A 15,842-nucleotide genomic window follows, 5' to 3' on the forward strand; every position below is an offset into this window, starting at 1 on the left:
AAATACCATGCAGCCATAATAAACAGTGAGATCATATTTTTTGTAGGGAAATGGATGAAGGTGGAAGCCACTGTCCTCATCAAATTAATGCAGAAACAGTAAACCAAACACTGCATGTTCTCATTTGTAAGTGGAAGCTGAACAGTGAGAACACATGGACACAGGAGGGGAACAACACACACGGGGCCCTGTCAGAGGGTGAGGTGAGTGGAGGGAGAGCATTAGGAAAAACAGCGCATGCTACACTTAATACCTAGGTCATAAGTTGATTGATGCAGCACACCACCATGGCACAGTTTGCCTATTTAACAAACATTCACATCCTGCACATGTATCACAGAACTTGAAAAAAAAAAAAAAAAAGAAAGAAAAGAAAAAGAAAATTAAGGCCTGGGAGGGGGGACTCGAAGGGACACAAAGTTTGTGCAATCGATGAGTATGTATCGTCCTATCTCAGTCTTGACTGTCTTTGCAGACTTTCCTACCTTGGGCCCCACCCCCAGACCGCCCATTTCGGTGGGGCCCCTGTGTTTGGAGAGATGAGCTTCTAAAGACTGGAACACTTCCGCCTGTCAGGCCAGAAGAGATTTCCTGACGCCACAGCCGGAAATCTGTGTGCATTTCAGTTTAGAAAAGAATGGTAGTCTTGGTGGGGGGAGCTCCTGCAAAAGGGGAACTAATACCGAAACACTCTGGTATTTGTCTGCCTCTCTCATTCCACCGCGGTTTTCCCTATATCCGGAGCTCGCCCCTGCGCATTCCAATACCTGAAACGGCCACGGAGTACAGGACAGGGAGCTCTCCGACAGAAAGAGTCGCAGCGCTAGGCAAATCCTGATGTCACTCCGCTTCCACAAGCTGGACCCGGGTAAACTACGCTCTAGCTCCTCCCACTGCCGATGAGGTTAACCCGGATGTGGAAGAACGTTGTCTGCGAAGGAAAAGGTAGATGTTAAATGTTAACTACCCGTGAGGTCTCGAGGAGCCCTGGGAACAGGAAGGAGAAAGGAATACCGAAAAGTGACAACCGTTTGCCAATCACAGTCTTTAATCTGATAAAGCGGATATCTAGACTTGAGTCCCCGGTGCCGGATCAACCTCCAAACACAGCCGCCGCCATTGACTGGAGTCCTTGTGTCTGAGTGTCAGTCCCTGCTGCTGTGTGACACAGCACCTAGAGGCAAGGAAATAAGAAAACTGCCTCTGATCCAAGCAAAGAAGGTCAGTGAGAAGGTGGGCATCGCTTGGGGGTGTGGATGTGGATATCGGAGGTGAACACTGGAAACGCGACCTGGTCATGGGAGGCGGGAGGTGAGAAGGAGAGAGAGACGAGTAATGTGAATGGCACACAACAATAAAAAATGATCTGCCTTTTGCTAGCTTGATTTCCATACACTCGGTTCATGACCATGTTTGGGAAGAAAAACGTTGCAGCCTCTAGTCGGGAAAAGGCAGACTAGATAAGAGGAAGAGGGGGCTACTTCTATAGGCGAGAACAGTTGTCTGGGGAGCCCTGAGAGGGAGAGAATACAAAAAGAGGTTGTAAATGTTTGATAATCAAGGCCCTGGATTCGAAAAGGGTCTCATGTCTTGGTTACTAGTCTGACCATTAATAACCACGTCTCTCTCTCTCTGTCTTTTCATTTGCTTTTTGGGTGTATATCACGCGTTTTTATGTGTAGATCTGTTCCTAAGTTTGCAGCACTCCACGTTTCTGTAAAGATCTGTAGAGGGCAGCAGACCTCAAGGGGAGGGGAGAACGGAAAGAAAATTGGCCTGGTTTTTACAGAGTGGGCAGTACTTGGAGGCCGCACTTGGAGGTGGTAGATGGCTAAGACTAGAGTAGGCAGGAGTCTAAGGGAGCCCCCAGAACTCTCTGCCAGCTTTCCTAACATGTCCTCATTTACCCCCAATGTTGCTGAAAACGTTAGGCTTTGGGAGAGAGAAAGGAAACATAGGAACCCAGATGAAATATGGAAATAATACTTTTCATTTTTTCCCAGCCTCCGTGGTTTGTCTAGTCCTTTCATCCCTACAAACACCACTACTACTGCCTCGTAGGGATGTTTGAGTTGTCTCTGTATAGGAATTGTCAGACTTTGAGAATAGAGTAGAGGGCTTGGAGATTTAGAAGTGGGAGAAAAAAAGGGAGACAGAAAATGTTTGCAAATCAGGTACCTGTATTCAGAAAGAATCTGTGCCCTAGTTGCTAGTCTCTACCAAAGACTCAGCCTCATCTGTCTCCTGTGTCTTCATTTATTGGTCTCTGTTTTTGTGAATCCCTGTAAGTAGATCTGTTTCCAGGTCTGTGGAACTGTCAGTTGTGAAGTTTTGTAAAATGGCCACCCAACTTAAAGCTAGGAAATTACGAAGAAGAGAAAATTGCCCTGTATCTGTTAAGGTTGGTGTAAAGCTACAGGGACGGGGGGCGGGGTGGCAACTTCAGCTAGAGAATTCCGTCTCTTCTGTTTTGTCGTTTTACCAGTTGTTTCCATCTGCCCCACCCTCTGCTGCTGCTGATTTAGTTGGGAGTCTTGGTAAGCTTTGAGGGTACAGAATACTAAGACTTGCCTTTCCCACTTCCCACTTGATTGTCCTGCTCTCATGCTTAACTCTAGTCTAATCTGAATGAAGGACATTCCAGGGCAATCACTGAAGAAAGAGGAAGATGGTGGGCAATAGGGAGGAGAAGGAAGAGTAGCCCTGAAACAAAGCAGTGCAGGGAAAGGGGACTAGGAGGGAAACAGTAGACAAAATGTATCTGGAAAGGCAAGAATAGGGGCCAGGGACCAAGGTCTGTCACCAGGAGATCAGTTTCCATATTCTCCTGTTTGTTTATTTGTTCATAGGTCTGCCTGTAGATCTGCTGTAGGGCTTGTCACCATTGGAAGCAAGGTAAGGAGGAGAAAGTTACTCCAGATCAGTGCAGGTTGGTATGAGTGTGGGGATTGCCTGGGTAGACCTGTAGGATGTAGTAGTGGAGAGCTGCTTGGCTCCAGCAGGGGTCAAGAACCACTATAGGAATTCCTTAGGCTCTCATCCACTTTTCCTTTGTGCTCCTGTTTGGTGCCTGGAAAGAAGGTTGATAGTGCTTGGAAGCGTAGGGAGTGGGTGAAATGAAGGGAGAGAGAGTTTGCTAATTATCTACCTCTCTCACCTAGCACTGAATCTCCATACTCTCCTGTTTCCTTGTGCTGATCAGCATGAGGAGAAAAAATTGGAAGAGACTCAAAGCCCCATTTCCTTCCTCCACCCCTAGGTCCTACTTCAGTGGCAGATCTGGTGGCCTTGGAGTGGCTGAAGACCACCACCCTCCACAGGGCTGCGCCCATGCACAGCCATCCTTCCCTACCTTGAGTGAGCTTCCTCTGCATGTTTTCTATATCACTGGCAGAGCCTGTAGTTGGAAAGGGGACAGAGTGACTACTGGACTTTGTATGAAAACACCAACCGGGACAGACCTTCAGTCAAGGCTGAGACAGGGTTGAGGGTATATAACTTGTCCTTGCCTTAAACTTGGAACATGGCTGGCTCTGGGACAGAAGCAAGGGCTAGAGAAAAGGCTGAGGCTGGCCTGAAAGATGGAATCAGTGGTCCTGCTGCTGCTAGAGTGAGTGGTGAAACACAGGCCAAGGCAGTGGCTGAGGCAAAACTGAAAACAGAATCAGTGACCCAGGCCAAAGCTGGTGATGGAGCAATGGCCAGGACACATACGGTGACCTACACTGTGACTATGGCTGTGACAAGGGAAGAGAGCAGGATGGAAGATACAACTAAGACTAGAGTCGTGGTTGAGACTAAGGCAAAACCTCTGGCAGAACATAGTATAGTACCACAAACCAAGTCAAAGGCCATGCCTATGTCTAGGGTCAGTGCTGTAACCAAGTCCGAAGTCAAGGTTGTTGCTGTCAGTGAGGCGAATATCAGGTCCTATACCAAGTCACATGATAAGGCCAATACTGGGTCCAGACCTGACAGAAGGGAAGAGGCCAGCATCAAGGCCAAGGCTGGGGACAAAGCTGGCATTGGGATGAAATCCAGTGATGAGGATGAAGAAAATATCTGCTCCTGGTTCTGGACTGGAGAAGAACCTAGTGTAGGGTCCTGGTTCTGGCCTGAAGAAGAGACCTCTCCTCAAGTTTATAAGCCCCTACCTAAGATCCAGGAAAAGCCCAAACCCACACCTAAACCCATGCTTACTATAAAACAAAAGGCAATAGCATGGTCAAGGGCCAGGTATATTGTCCTAGTTCCAATTGAGGGAGGAGAGCAATCCTTGCCTCCAGAAGGAAACTGGACCCTGGTTGAGACCTTGATTGAAACTCCTCTGGGGATTCGACCTCTGACCAAGATCCCACCTTATCATGGGCCTTATTTCCAGACCTTAGCTGAGATAAAAAAACAGATTAAGCAAAGGGAAAAGTATGGGCCCAATCCAAAGTCCTGCCGCTGCAAATCACATGCATTTAGTTTGGAGCCTAAAGAGTTTGATAAACTTGTTGCCCTTCTTAAGTTAACTAAGGATCCTTTCATTCATCAAATAGCTACCATGATAATGGGCATCAGTCCTGCTTATCCATTTACACAAGATATAATTCATGATGTAGGTATTACTGTTATGATTGAAAACTTGGTCAATAATCCCAATGTTAAAGAACACCCTAGAGCTTTAAGTATGGTGGATGACAGCTCTGAGCCTTCCGAAGAACCAAAAGCAGAAGAGTCATATATACACCAAGTTTGTAAAGACATAGTCTCTTGCCCCTTGAACTCCCCTGTGCAACTGGCTGGACTGAAATTACTAGGGCACTTGAGTGTAAAATTTGAAGATCACTATGTGATTACCAGTTATATTCCAGATTTCCTCACCTTGTTAAACAAGGGAAGTGTAAAAACCAAGTTTTATGTTTTAAAAGTGTTTTTGTGTTTGTCTAAAAATCAAGCCAATACAAGAGAATTGGTCAGTGCCAAAGTACTGTCATCATTGGTTGCACCCTTTAACAAGAATGAGTCAAAGGCCAATATTCTTAATATTATTGAAATATTTGAGAATATAAATTTTCAGTTCAAAACAAAGGCAAAGCTATTTACCAAAGAAAAGTTCACTAAATCTGAGCTTATTTCAATATTCCAGGAAGCAAAACAGTTTGGTCAGAAACTCCAAGACTTAGCAGAGCACAGTGATCCTGAAGTGAGAGATAAAGTCATACGATTAATACTCAAACTCTGAATACCGCTCTGTTTTTATAAAGCCTCAAACAGTTTTTTGGAGTTGCAATATGAAAACAATGCACATTATAATTATAAATGCAATACTTATGTCTTCCATGTTGATTGAGGGAGAATACCAATTAATCTCGAGATCCTGAAACGTGCTGATTTTTATTGTGCTATATAATATAAATTGAGATTATTTTTAGTATTTCTGCAACATGACCTGATAATGAATCTATTCATCCTAAGCTATACTTCTGTGCTTTATACTGATATAAGTGTATTCTTTTGAGATTTTATTTCCATGTTGTTAATAAAGTTGCATGCTAAAACTGATGAAAATATTGTCCTAGTTTTTCAGTTGAAATCTAGTCTGGGGGGATAAAGCACAGACAGCATAAAGATGGTGAAGAACACTGCCTGTGTGTCTGTAGGAGGGCACAAACAAAACAAGTTCGCATTGACAGATTATTTAGTTTCTACATGTTCAAGGAGTAGAATCACTGTATGCAAGAAGACAGGACTGTACTATTAGCTGTCTTGTAGGCTTCTACTGATAGGGCTTCAAATAAGGAATGAAGCCCTATTTGGGCAACCTGGGAAAGGGAGTAAGGAGGAAGGGAACACAGATGCTTTCATTGTAGTCTCAGTTCCAGAACTTGTGCTCAGCTTTTCACATAAAATGTCTCATCAGGATGCCTTGAAGCTGTTTAACCCCAAGAGGATTCCTGGTTCTCACCCCTGTTCAATAAGCCATGGACAGCTGCACAGGAAGTGTGGTTCTGAAGGGACCCAGCCCCACTGTGCCCTCAACAGCTCTCTCCCTATCCAGGGGTATTAGATTTACTGCTGCATCTGAGATTCTCTCCCCATGAAGTCCTGGGTCACAGAAGAGAGTGTTTCTGGGGATTACCCATTGAAACTGCTTCATAGATAATCTCATCTATCTCATCCTGGTAACTGTTGATTCCTTGCCTTTGTTTTTGGGCCAATGCTTTGGACTTGGTGATTTGTACCACAGTTGGTAGCAGCCCCCTTGTTTGTGCTGATTCTTTTTGGTCAGAGCTCAGGTCTATGTATGACATAGCCACAGGATACCAAATTCCTTTAGAAGTATGTAGTTAGGAAGAAATTAATTCCCATAAAACCCACTATTCTGTCTATTTGCGTAGTTTATACAGTTGAAGCTATGTTGTCTATACTAAGCTTGTCCTGTTTATTCTTAACAAAGGCTAGCTTCTCTGCAGGAGTTTGTGGAATCGAATGACAGAGTATAGTTAAGGATTTTGGGGTCACCTCTGCATCTTCTACCCCATGCCTCTTTTACTGTTAATTTACGGCCCAGAATTGGGAAATGTAAATATTAGGATAAGTATATAAATGGTGGTCTTTCTGTTGACCTTCCGCTCCTAACTTTTAGGGAAGTTCTAAACCAGAAAATCTCAATATGGTGTAATGGATCCCCACTTTTAATAGCTATACCTAGTTTAATTTCTACTAGGATCAGGTGTGAATCTATTGTGGCACCTCTAAAAGTTTAAATGAAGCACAATTAGCTACACTTGTGCATTAAGAGAAACAAGGAAGCTAGTTTTTTTGCAATGTGAAACTTCAATTTAGATGATTTTTGAAGTTCTTTATAACATTTTTTAATCCACAGAATTCCTGTAGCCTGTAATACCAGCTGTGGGTACTACTCTCAGTGTTGGAGATCATCAAAATACAATTGGACCAGACCCTTTGGAAATAATTCTGTGTCTCAAATGCCATGTGGAGCACACACTTAATCAGTTGATGGCTATGGAATTTTCCAACATCAGCTAAAGAGAAGGGTGAGTGTGGGGTGTGTATGTGTTTGTATCAAAGCACAAAGTTGATGGTCTCTACTTTGATGGGAATTGTGGGATGCAAAGTCATCTCCTACATTGTTCATGAGGTGTCATCTGTTGATGGACACTTCACTTGTTTCCATCTTTTGGCGGTTATGAATACTGCTGCAGTGAACATTGGAGTACAAGTATTTGTTTGAGTCCCTGATTTAAATTCTTTTGGGTATATACCTAGTTGTGGAATTGCTGGGTCGTATAATATGTTTAGCTTTTTGAGGAATTGCCAAGCTGTTTTCCACAGTGCCTGTACCATTTTACATTCCTATCAGCAAAATGCAAGGTTTCCAATTTATCCACATCCTTATTATTTTCCATTATTTTAAAAATAGCCATCTTAGTAGGTGTAAAGTGGTATATCATTGTGGTTTTAATTTGCATTTCCTGAAAGTCTTAGGATGTTGAGCATCTTGTTATATGCTTATTGGCCATTTGCATATATTTTTTGAGTAATGTATATTTAAGTTCTTTGCCCATTTTTAATTGTGTTTTTTGGCATTGTAGGAGTTTTAAAGTATATACATACATGCCCCTTATTAGCTATATGATTAGCACATATTTTCTCCTGTTCTGTAGGTTTTTTCACTTTCAATGATGTGCTTTGATGTGCAAAAGATTTTCATTTCAAAGAAGCTCAATTCATCTATATTTTTCTTTTGTTGCTGGTGCTTTTGGTGTCATATGTAAGAATTCATTGCCAAATTCAAGGTCACAAGAGACTTACCCCTATGTTTTCTTCTAAAAGTTGTATAGTTTTAAACATCAGAGTAGTTAGTGTGTCTATCACCTCAAACATTTATCATTTCTTTGTTTTGGGAGCATTCGAAATCTTTTCTAGCTGTTTGAAAATACCCAATACATTATTCTTAACTATAGTCACTCTACAGTGCAATAGAATATTAGAACTTATTCCTCCTATCTTGCCGTAATTTTGTGTCTGTTAACCAACCTTTCCCTCTCTACTCCCTTCCTTATCTTCTCTTAACTTTTAATGAAAAAAAAAAAACACAATTACTTTTGCGCCAGCCTAATAGTAACCACTATTCTACTCTCTACTTCTGTGAGATAAGCTTTTTTAGCTTCCACATATGAATGATAATGTGGTATTTATCTTTCTGTGCCTGGCTTATTTCACATAGTGTCCTCCAGGTTCATCCATGTTTCCATCAATGACAAGATTTCTTTCATTTTTATGGATGAACACATTTTTTAATCCCTGCATCTGTTGATGGGTACTTATACTGATTTCATATCTTGACTATTGTGAATAGTGCTGCAATAAACATGAGTGCAGATATGTCTTTGATATATTGATATCCTTTCTTTTTGATATATACCCAGCAGTAAGATTGCTGGATCATATGGTAGTTCTATTTTTAGTTTATTGAGAAATCTCCATGCTGTTTCCCATAGTGGTTGTACTAATTTACATTCCCACCAACAATGTGTAAGAGTTCCATTTTCTCTGCATCCTTACCAGCATTTTTCTTTTTGTCTTTTTGACAATAGCCATTCTAACTGGGGTGAGATGATATCTCTTTGTGGTTTTGATTTCCATTTCCCGGATGATTAGTGATGTTGAGTGTTTTTTCATATACTTTTTGGCCATTTGTATGTCTTCTTTTGAGAAATGCCTATTCTGATTATTTGCCAATTTTTAAATTGAAGTATTTGTGTTTTTGTTGTTTAGTTGTTTGAGTTTCTTGTATAGTCATGTACTACACAGCATTTCAGTACATAATGGACTGCATGTATGACAGTTGTCCCATAAGAATATAATACCAAATTTTTTCTGTACCTTTTATATGATTAGATACATGAATACTTACCATTGTCTTACAATTGCCTGTATTATTCAATACAATAACATTCTATACAGGTTTGCAGCCTAGGAGCAATAGGCTATACTACATAGCTTATGTATGTAGTAGGCTATATGATCTAGGTATTTCTTAGTAGTACTTTTCTTCTTCTAAGTAGAAGAGCTTTTTTGCTCTTTTATTTTTAGAAGAGCTTAAGAAAATCTGAATCTATGATAGTCTCACAACGATGGAAATGCCTAGGGACACATTTCTCAGAATGTATCCCCATGGTTAAACAATACATGACTATATATTCTGGATATTAATCCCTTGTCGAATGAACAGTTTGCAAATATTTTCTCCCATTCTGTAGATTGTCTTTTCATTCTCTGATTGTTTCTTTTGCTGTGTGAAAGCTTTTTAGTTTGATATAATCCCATTTGTCTATTTTTGCTATTTTGCCTGTGCTTTTGAGGTCTTATCCATAAAATCTTTGCCCAGACCAATATCCTGAAGTATTTCTCCTATTTTTTTTCTAGTAGTTTCATAGTTACATTTAGATTTATAATTTATTTTGAGCTGTGCTAGGAAACAGAAGAATGAAACTGGACCTCTGTATTTCATCAAGTACTGCAGAATTTTGATTATAGTAGTTTTGTAGCATGTTTTGAAATCATTAAGTGTATATGCTCCAACTTTGTTCTTCTGCTTCAAGATTGCTTTTGTTATTCTGAGTCATTTTCCATTCCATGTCAATTTTAGAGTCAGCTTTTCCACTTAAACAAAAAAGTCTTTGGAATTTTCACATTGATATTTTTCACTGAATCTATAGGTTGCTTTGAGGGTATTGCCATCTTTACAATATTTAGTTTCCATTCTATAAACATATAATGCCATTCCATTTATTTTGGTCTTTAACTTCTTTTAGCAATCTTTTTTAGTTTTAGGTATGTAAGTTTTTCACCTCCTTGGTTCAGTTTATTCCTAGGTATTTCACTCTTTTATATGCTATTGTAAATGGAATTGTTTTCTTTCTTTTTCAGATTGTTCATTGCTGGTATATAGAAATATAACTGATATGTGTGTGTTGATTTTGTCACCTGCAACTTTGCTGAACTTATTTATTCACTCTAGTAGCTTTTTTGTGGATCCTTTTGAAATTTCTATCTATAGGATCATTTCATCCACAAATAGAAATACTTTATCTTCTTTCCTCCTATATGGTTATCATGTATTTCTTTTTCTGGTCTAATTGCTCTGGCTTAAGTTGAATAACAGTGCCGAAAACGGGCATGCTTGTCTTGTTTCTGATCTTCTCAGTGAAAGTTTTCAGTCTTTTACTATTGAATATGACATTAATTGTGGGATTTTCATAAATGCTGATTATCATGGTAAGGAAGTTCCTTTCTGTGCCTAATTTTATCAGTGTTTTTTTTAAAGGGTATCAGGTTTTATCAAATATCTTTTTTTGTTTCAACGGAGATGATCATGTGGAGATTTTTTTTTTCTATTTAAGTGGTATGTGATTTGACTCTCTTATGTTGACCACCCTTGCATTTCTAGGATAAATCCCACTTGGTCATGGTATACAATCTTTTTAATATACTGTTGGATTTGGTGTGCTGGGGTTTTGTTGATAATTTTTGTATCTATATTCATAAGAGATACAGGGATGTATTGTTTCCTTGTGACGTCTTCATCTGGTTTTGATATCAGAGTAATACTGGCTTCGTAGAATTAGTTAGAAGATGCTCCCCCTTCTACTTTTTAAAAGAGCTTGAGGATTGTTGTTGACTCTTCTTTATGTTTGTTGGAATTGTCTAGTGAAACCATCTGGTCCTGGAATTCTCTTTTGGGGGAAGTTTTTGATTACTGGTCCAATTTCTTCACTGTTTATGGGTCAGTTGAGATTTTCTATTCAGTTCAGTTTCTGTCCAGATTTTGAGTCAGTTTAGGTAATTTATGTGTGTTTTTAAGAATTTGTTGATTTCATCTAAGTTATCTGTTAGTGTACAAATGTTCGTTGTGTACTTTTAATCTTTTAAAATTTCTGTGTGCCTGGTAATAATGTTTCCCCTTTCTGGTTTTAGATATTTATGTCTTCTTTTTTTTTGTCTGTCTAGCTAAAAGATTGTCAATTTTCTTTATCTTTTTGAAAAACCAACTTTTGGTTTTATTGATTCTCTGTACTGTTTTTCCATCCTCTATTTTGTTTATTTCTTCTTGAAATATTTCCTTCCTTCAGTTAGCTATGGGTTTCATTTGCTCTTCTTTTTCTAGTTCCTCAAGGTATAAAGTTAGGTAATTGATTTGATATCTTTTTTATTTTTTGAAGTAGGTGTTTATAGTATAAACTTCTCTCTGATCACTATCTTTGCTGCATCCCATAAGTTTAGTTATGCTGTTTTTCTTTTTATTCATTTCTGAATATTTTCTGATTTTCCTTGTGATTTCTTCTTTGACCCATTGGTTATTTAATAGTGTGTTGTTTAATATCCATATATATGCAAATTTTAAATTTTTCTTTCAGGTGTTGATTCCTAGATTCAGCCACTGTCAATGAAGGTATTTCACATGATATCAGTCTTATAAAGTTCATTGAGACTTATTTTAGAAGAATATGTTTTTGCCATTATTTGGTGCAGAGTTCTATATATGTCTGTTAGGTCTAGTTGATGTATACCGCTGTTCAAGACCTTTATTTCTTTATTGATCTTGAGTCTAGATGCTCTATTCATTATTAAGTATGGGATTTGAAGTTTCCTACTATTATTATAAAACTGTATTTTTTCCTTTCAATTCTGTCAGTGTTTGCTCTTTCTTAGGGACTTTCACTTTTGTAATTATTTACATTCTCCTGTATCTTAACCCCATTATTTTTATATGTTTCTATATATCTGCATGGAACATATACTAATTTTTCCCTTGGGAGGAATAAAATCCTTTTTCCCAACACTAATCTCACATACTTTTCCAGCTTTCTCTCCACCCTTTCAGAATAATCATTTTCCACATTTGTTATTTCTGCTTTCTCATCTCCTACTTAGTCCTCACACAATTGCAATCTAGTTTCTTTCTCTACTACTCAACTAAAACTCTGCCCGCAAAGTCACCAAAGCCTCCATATTCCCTAAAAAAAGAGCGATTTACATTTTTTAAAATTTTATTTATATGTGCTGTTAGGGAATAATGGTTCCCCCCCCCTTTTGATGTAGCCTTACATGTAGTGGGATCCTTATTAGAATAATATCTGTGGCTTTTCTGTGTCCCCACCCTTATTCATTCTTACCCTTCTCTCTTCCCTTTCTTGTTCCACAGAGGGCTGTGTTCTTCTTTGCTGTTTTATAACGTAAGTTTTCAAGTGAAGGTTGAAAGTAGGGCCCAGTTTTTAATTGGATGGGATTGTGGGTTAAATTCTGAAATTCCTTTTTAGGAAGCCTTCCTGCCCAAAGATCTAAATCATATTTCTCTGTTTTAGAATTATTAGTAACAAAGATGATGTGTTTATTTCTCATCTGCTTTACTCTTTTTACTCAGTTTGTACAGAATTTGAGTAGCATAAAAGGATTGACATTTGTTGGGTCCTTTAAAATCCAACTCATGTAATAGCTTAATACATTTTGACTTCAAAAGATTGAGTATTACAAGTAAAGTTAAAGACCTCTTCAGCTATAAACCCCAATTTCAGTCTTCTTCCTAGAAATAATGCACATTGTCAGTTTCTAGAACCTTTTTATGCATTGCCTCCATACAAATATATCCATGTGTTCTGAAAATTTTTTGGAATATTAAATGTTACCATAGGATATGTATTAGTCTGCAGTTCTTTTTTTCAATAGTATGTCTTGGAGATTTTTCCATATAGGTATATATCTCTCTCCTTCTTATTAGTTTTATATAATATTTCATAGTCTTACAATGTCATATTTGTTTGTGTGGATGATTCTGAGAAGTAGACTCTTGGGTCATAGGCATTTTTTTGTTGTTGTTTTAGTAGATGCTAGAAACCTCCTTACAAAGGGATTATATCATCATATGCTTTCTCAGTATATCAGAGTCCCTCATTTCCTACACACTAACCAGCAGTACTATCTGCATATTTAAACCTATCTACCAATCTGATAATGAAAATGGTATCTTTTTATTTTATGTTTTTACTAATGTTGAAGACAATAAATAAGCTGTCTAAACTTACAGAAAATAATCAAATTGGAAATACAAATTACAATGAAATACAAATACAGATCAATATGTAAGTATCAAAATACTCATTAGAAAGATTTTGGAGGCTGAAGAATAGTCTGAAGAGAAAAGCATTTTTTCTTTGCCTGAACTTAATATTCAAAATTCCTGTTACGCAAATAGAAGTCATCTCATAGCACTAACAAACTTGAGAGTTTACTATTATAAGACCTTTTATTCTTTTAGCAATTTCATATATGTTGAGACACTTCAGATAATTATAAATTATTGATAATTAGCATAATAAATGATGATTTAAAATGATATTAAGTGATGTAATTCAACAGTAAGATTCCTAAGCTCTTCTTGAAGGAAGTTTCTACTCAAAATGTATAAAAGCTTAAATCATCTTGGTGGTAGTTAGCACAGTTTAGTCAATCATCTTTGTGCTATGTAAAATAAAATTTGACAGTTTATTTTTTAAAACATACTTAACACATTTTTGTTAATGTTCATTCACAATTAATGGTGTCTTGTTTTTTTGTTTTTGTTTTTGTTTGTTTTTGAGACAAAATCTCACTCTGTCGCCCAGACTGGAGTGCAGTGTCATGATCTCATCTCACTACATCCTCTGCCTCCTGCATTCAAACAATTTTCCTGCCTCAGTCTCCCAGGTAGCTGGGATTACAGGCACACACCACCAATCTGGGCTAATTTTTCTGTTTTTATTGGAGACGGGGTTTCACCATATTGGTCAGGTTGGTCTTGAATTCCTGACCTCGTGATCTGCCTGCCTCAGCCTCCCAAAGTGCTGGGATTACAGGCATGAGCCATCATGCCCAGTGGTGTCTTCTTATTACTGTCCCAGTTGAATACCCGAAGTTGTGGGAACAGGCTCTGTAAAGTATGAAATTCTATTTTCTTAGCGAATAATTTTTTTTCTCTCTAAGGTGATATTTACAGGATTTTCAAACGTGCCTAGATCTCACTGGTATTAATGTTTTTGGGGAGATTGATTTATTTACCAGAGAAGAAAGTTAGGCACACTGAAATCTATGATCCAAAATGAAAAATGAGAAAATGGTTGTATGTGCAAGCATATGATCTGATCTCTTACATTGGAACTCCATTCTGTGCTACAACAAATCCCGTAACCTGATTGCACTAAAGTGACCCTAAACAGTGTATATGTAAAATTCAGAATTCTATATAGATATTTTTTTGCTCTCTAGTGGGGATTTATTTCACTGAGGTAATACAATTGAAGTAATTTTATGCTCTTCGAAGCACCTTAGATGATAAGCTCTAGCCCACAGCTGAAGATTTATTCCTCAGTGAGACAGTGACCAAGTACACAAAAAACTTGTGCTCCTAGAGTAGGGCTCTCTATCATCTTTCAGTTCCTTAAACAGGTAATAATGTATCGTGAGGCAAAAAAATTTAGTAAAACAGAAACTTAAGTGAATATCACCTTTTGGTGTGTAAATACTAAGTAGATAAAAAGCAAAAGAAAATGGCTCAAAGGTTTTGCCTTTTTGAGACTCCTGTTAATGTGATTTTTCTAGTATGCCAAAAATTGTATTTAATATTTAAATAACTCTTACCAATCAATAAAAGAGCAATAACACAATTAAAAACTAGGCAAAGGAATTTAAAAGACATATTTCCAAAGAAGATATACAAATGGCCAAAGCACATGAAAAGATGCTCAACATTATTGGTCTTTAAAGAAATGCAAATCGAAACCATAGCTACACTACTCCACCCCCACTAGTATGTCTATAATTTTTTTATGGAACCTAAGTATTGGCAAGGATGTGGAGAAATTGGAACTCTTGTACATTGCTTGTGGGAATGTAAAATGGTACAGCCACTGTGGGAAATAATTTGATAGTTTTTCTAGTGTACCACCTTCATTCACTTCTCATTTCTTTTTTTGTGTGTGTGTTTTTTTTCCAGTGTTTTTTTTCTTAATGGTCACTCTGGGTATTACAATTAATATCTTAACTATACAACATTCAAGTTTAAATTAATATCAACTTAGTTTCAATGATGCACAAAATTCTGCTCCTTTATACTTCCATCTCCCTCTTTATGTTGTCACAAATTTAATCTTTATATACTGTGTGTCTATTAACAGATTTGTAATTATAGCTTTATGCATTTGGCTTTTAAAACATTTAGAAAAAAAAACAGAAGTAAAACAACAAAAATGCAATAATACTAGCTTTTTGAAAAACTGACTTTGTATTTTAGAGTAGTTTTAGGTTTACAGAAAAATTGAGCAGGAGGTACATACAGAGAGCACCCATACTTTTCTCTTACAACCCACCTCTGCCACCTGCTGCCCACAGGTTCCCATATTACTAGCATCTTGTAATAGTATGGTACTTTTTTTTTACTATTGATAAATGAATACTGATACATTATTATAGGACTAAAGTACACTAAAGTCCTTAGTATACTTTAAGGTTTGCCCATTAAGTTGTACATTCCAATTTTTTTTAAAAACATTGTAGTAAAATACACATGACATTAAATTTGCCATTTTAACCACTTTTACCTGTCCAATTTGGTGGTATTAACTGCATTCACATTGTTGTGCAGCTATCACCACTATTGATCTCTAGAACTTTTGCATCATTCCAAATTAAAATTACATATATTAAAAAATAACTCCCTGTTATTCCCTTCCATCAGCCCCTGGAAAGCACTATCCTACTTTCTTTCTCTACTAAATCTTTCTTGCATTTTGAGT

General features: G+C 37.7%; 2 protein-coding genes across 9 annotated transcripts in view; both read left to right on the plus strand.

The window, feature by feature from the left end:
- Window positions 1-1,083: 1,083 nt before the first annotated feature.
- Window positions 1,084-15,842, plus strand: part of GPRASP1 (G protein-coupled receptor associated sorting protein 1) — a 56,097-nt gene continuing 41,338 nt past the window's right edge. Inside the window, exons 1-4 of one of the 8 annotated variants that reach the window (XM_037734751.1) lie at window positions 1,130-1,221; window positions 2,850-2,895; window positions 5,909-6,170; window positions 6,875-7,046. The gene's annotated coding sequence lies outside the window, so the exon portion shown is untranslated. Of the gene's footprint in view, window positions 1,234-2,849; window positions 2,896-3,268; window positions 3,358-5,908; window positions 6,171-6,874; window positions 7,047-15,842 lie in introns of those variants that run through there. The other 7 variants (XM_037734753.1, XM_037734752.1, XM_037734748.1 and 4 more) reach the window with 7 other exon arrangements.
- ARMCX5 (armadillo repeat containing X-linked 5) lies at window positions 3,357-5,556 on the plus strand. Its single transcript, XM_017518065.2, has one exon. The coding sequence runs from the start codon at window positions 3,524-3,526 to the stop codon at window positions 5,228-5,230; it is 1,707 nt and encodes a 568-aa protein (XP_017373554.1). The 5' UTR covers window positions 3,357-3,523; the 3' UTR covers window positions 5,231-5,556.

This window comes from Cebus imitator, unplaced genomic scaffold (assembly GCF_001604975.1).
Source record: "Cebus imitator isolate Cc_AM_T3 unplaced genomic scaffold, Cebus_imitator-1.0 Scaffold658, whole genome shotgun sequence".
Taxonomy (NCBI): Eukaryota; Metazoa; Chordata; class Mammalia; order Primates; family Cebidae; genus Cebus; species Cebus imitator.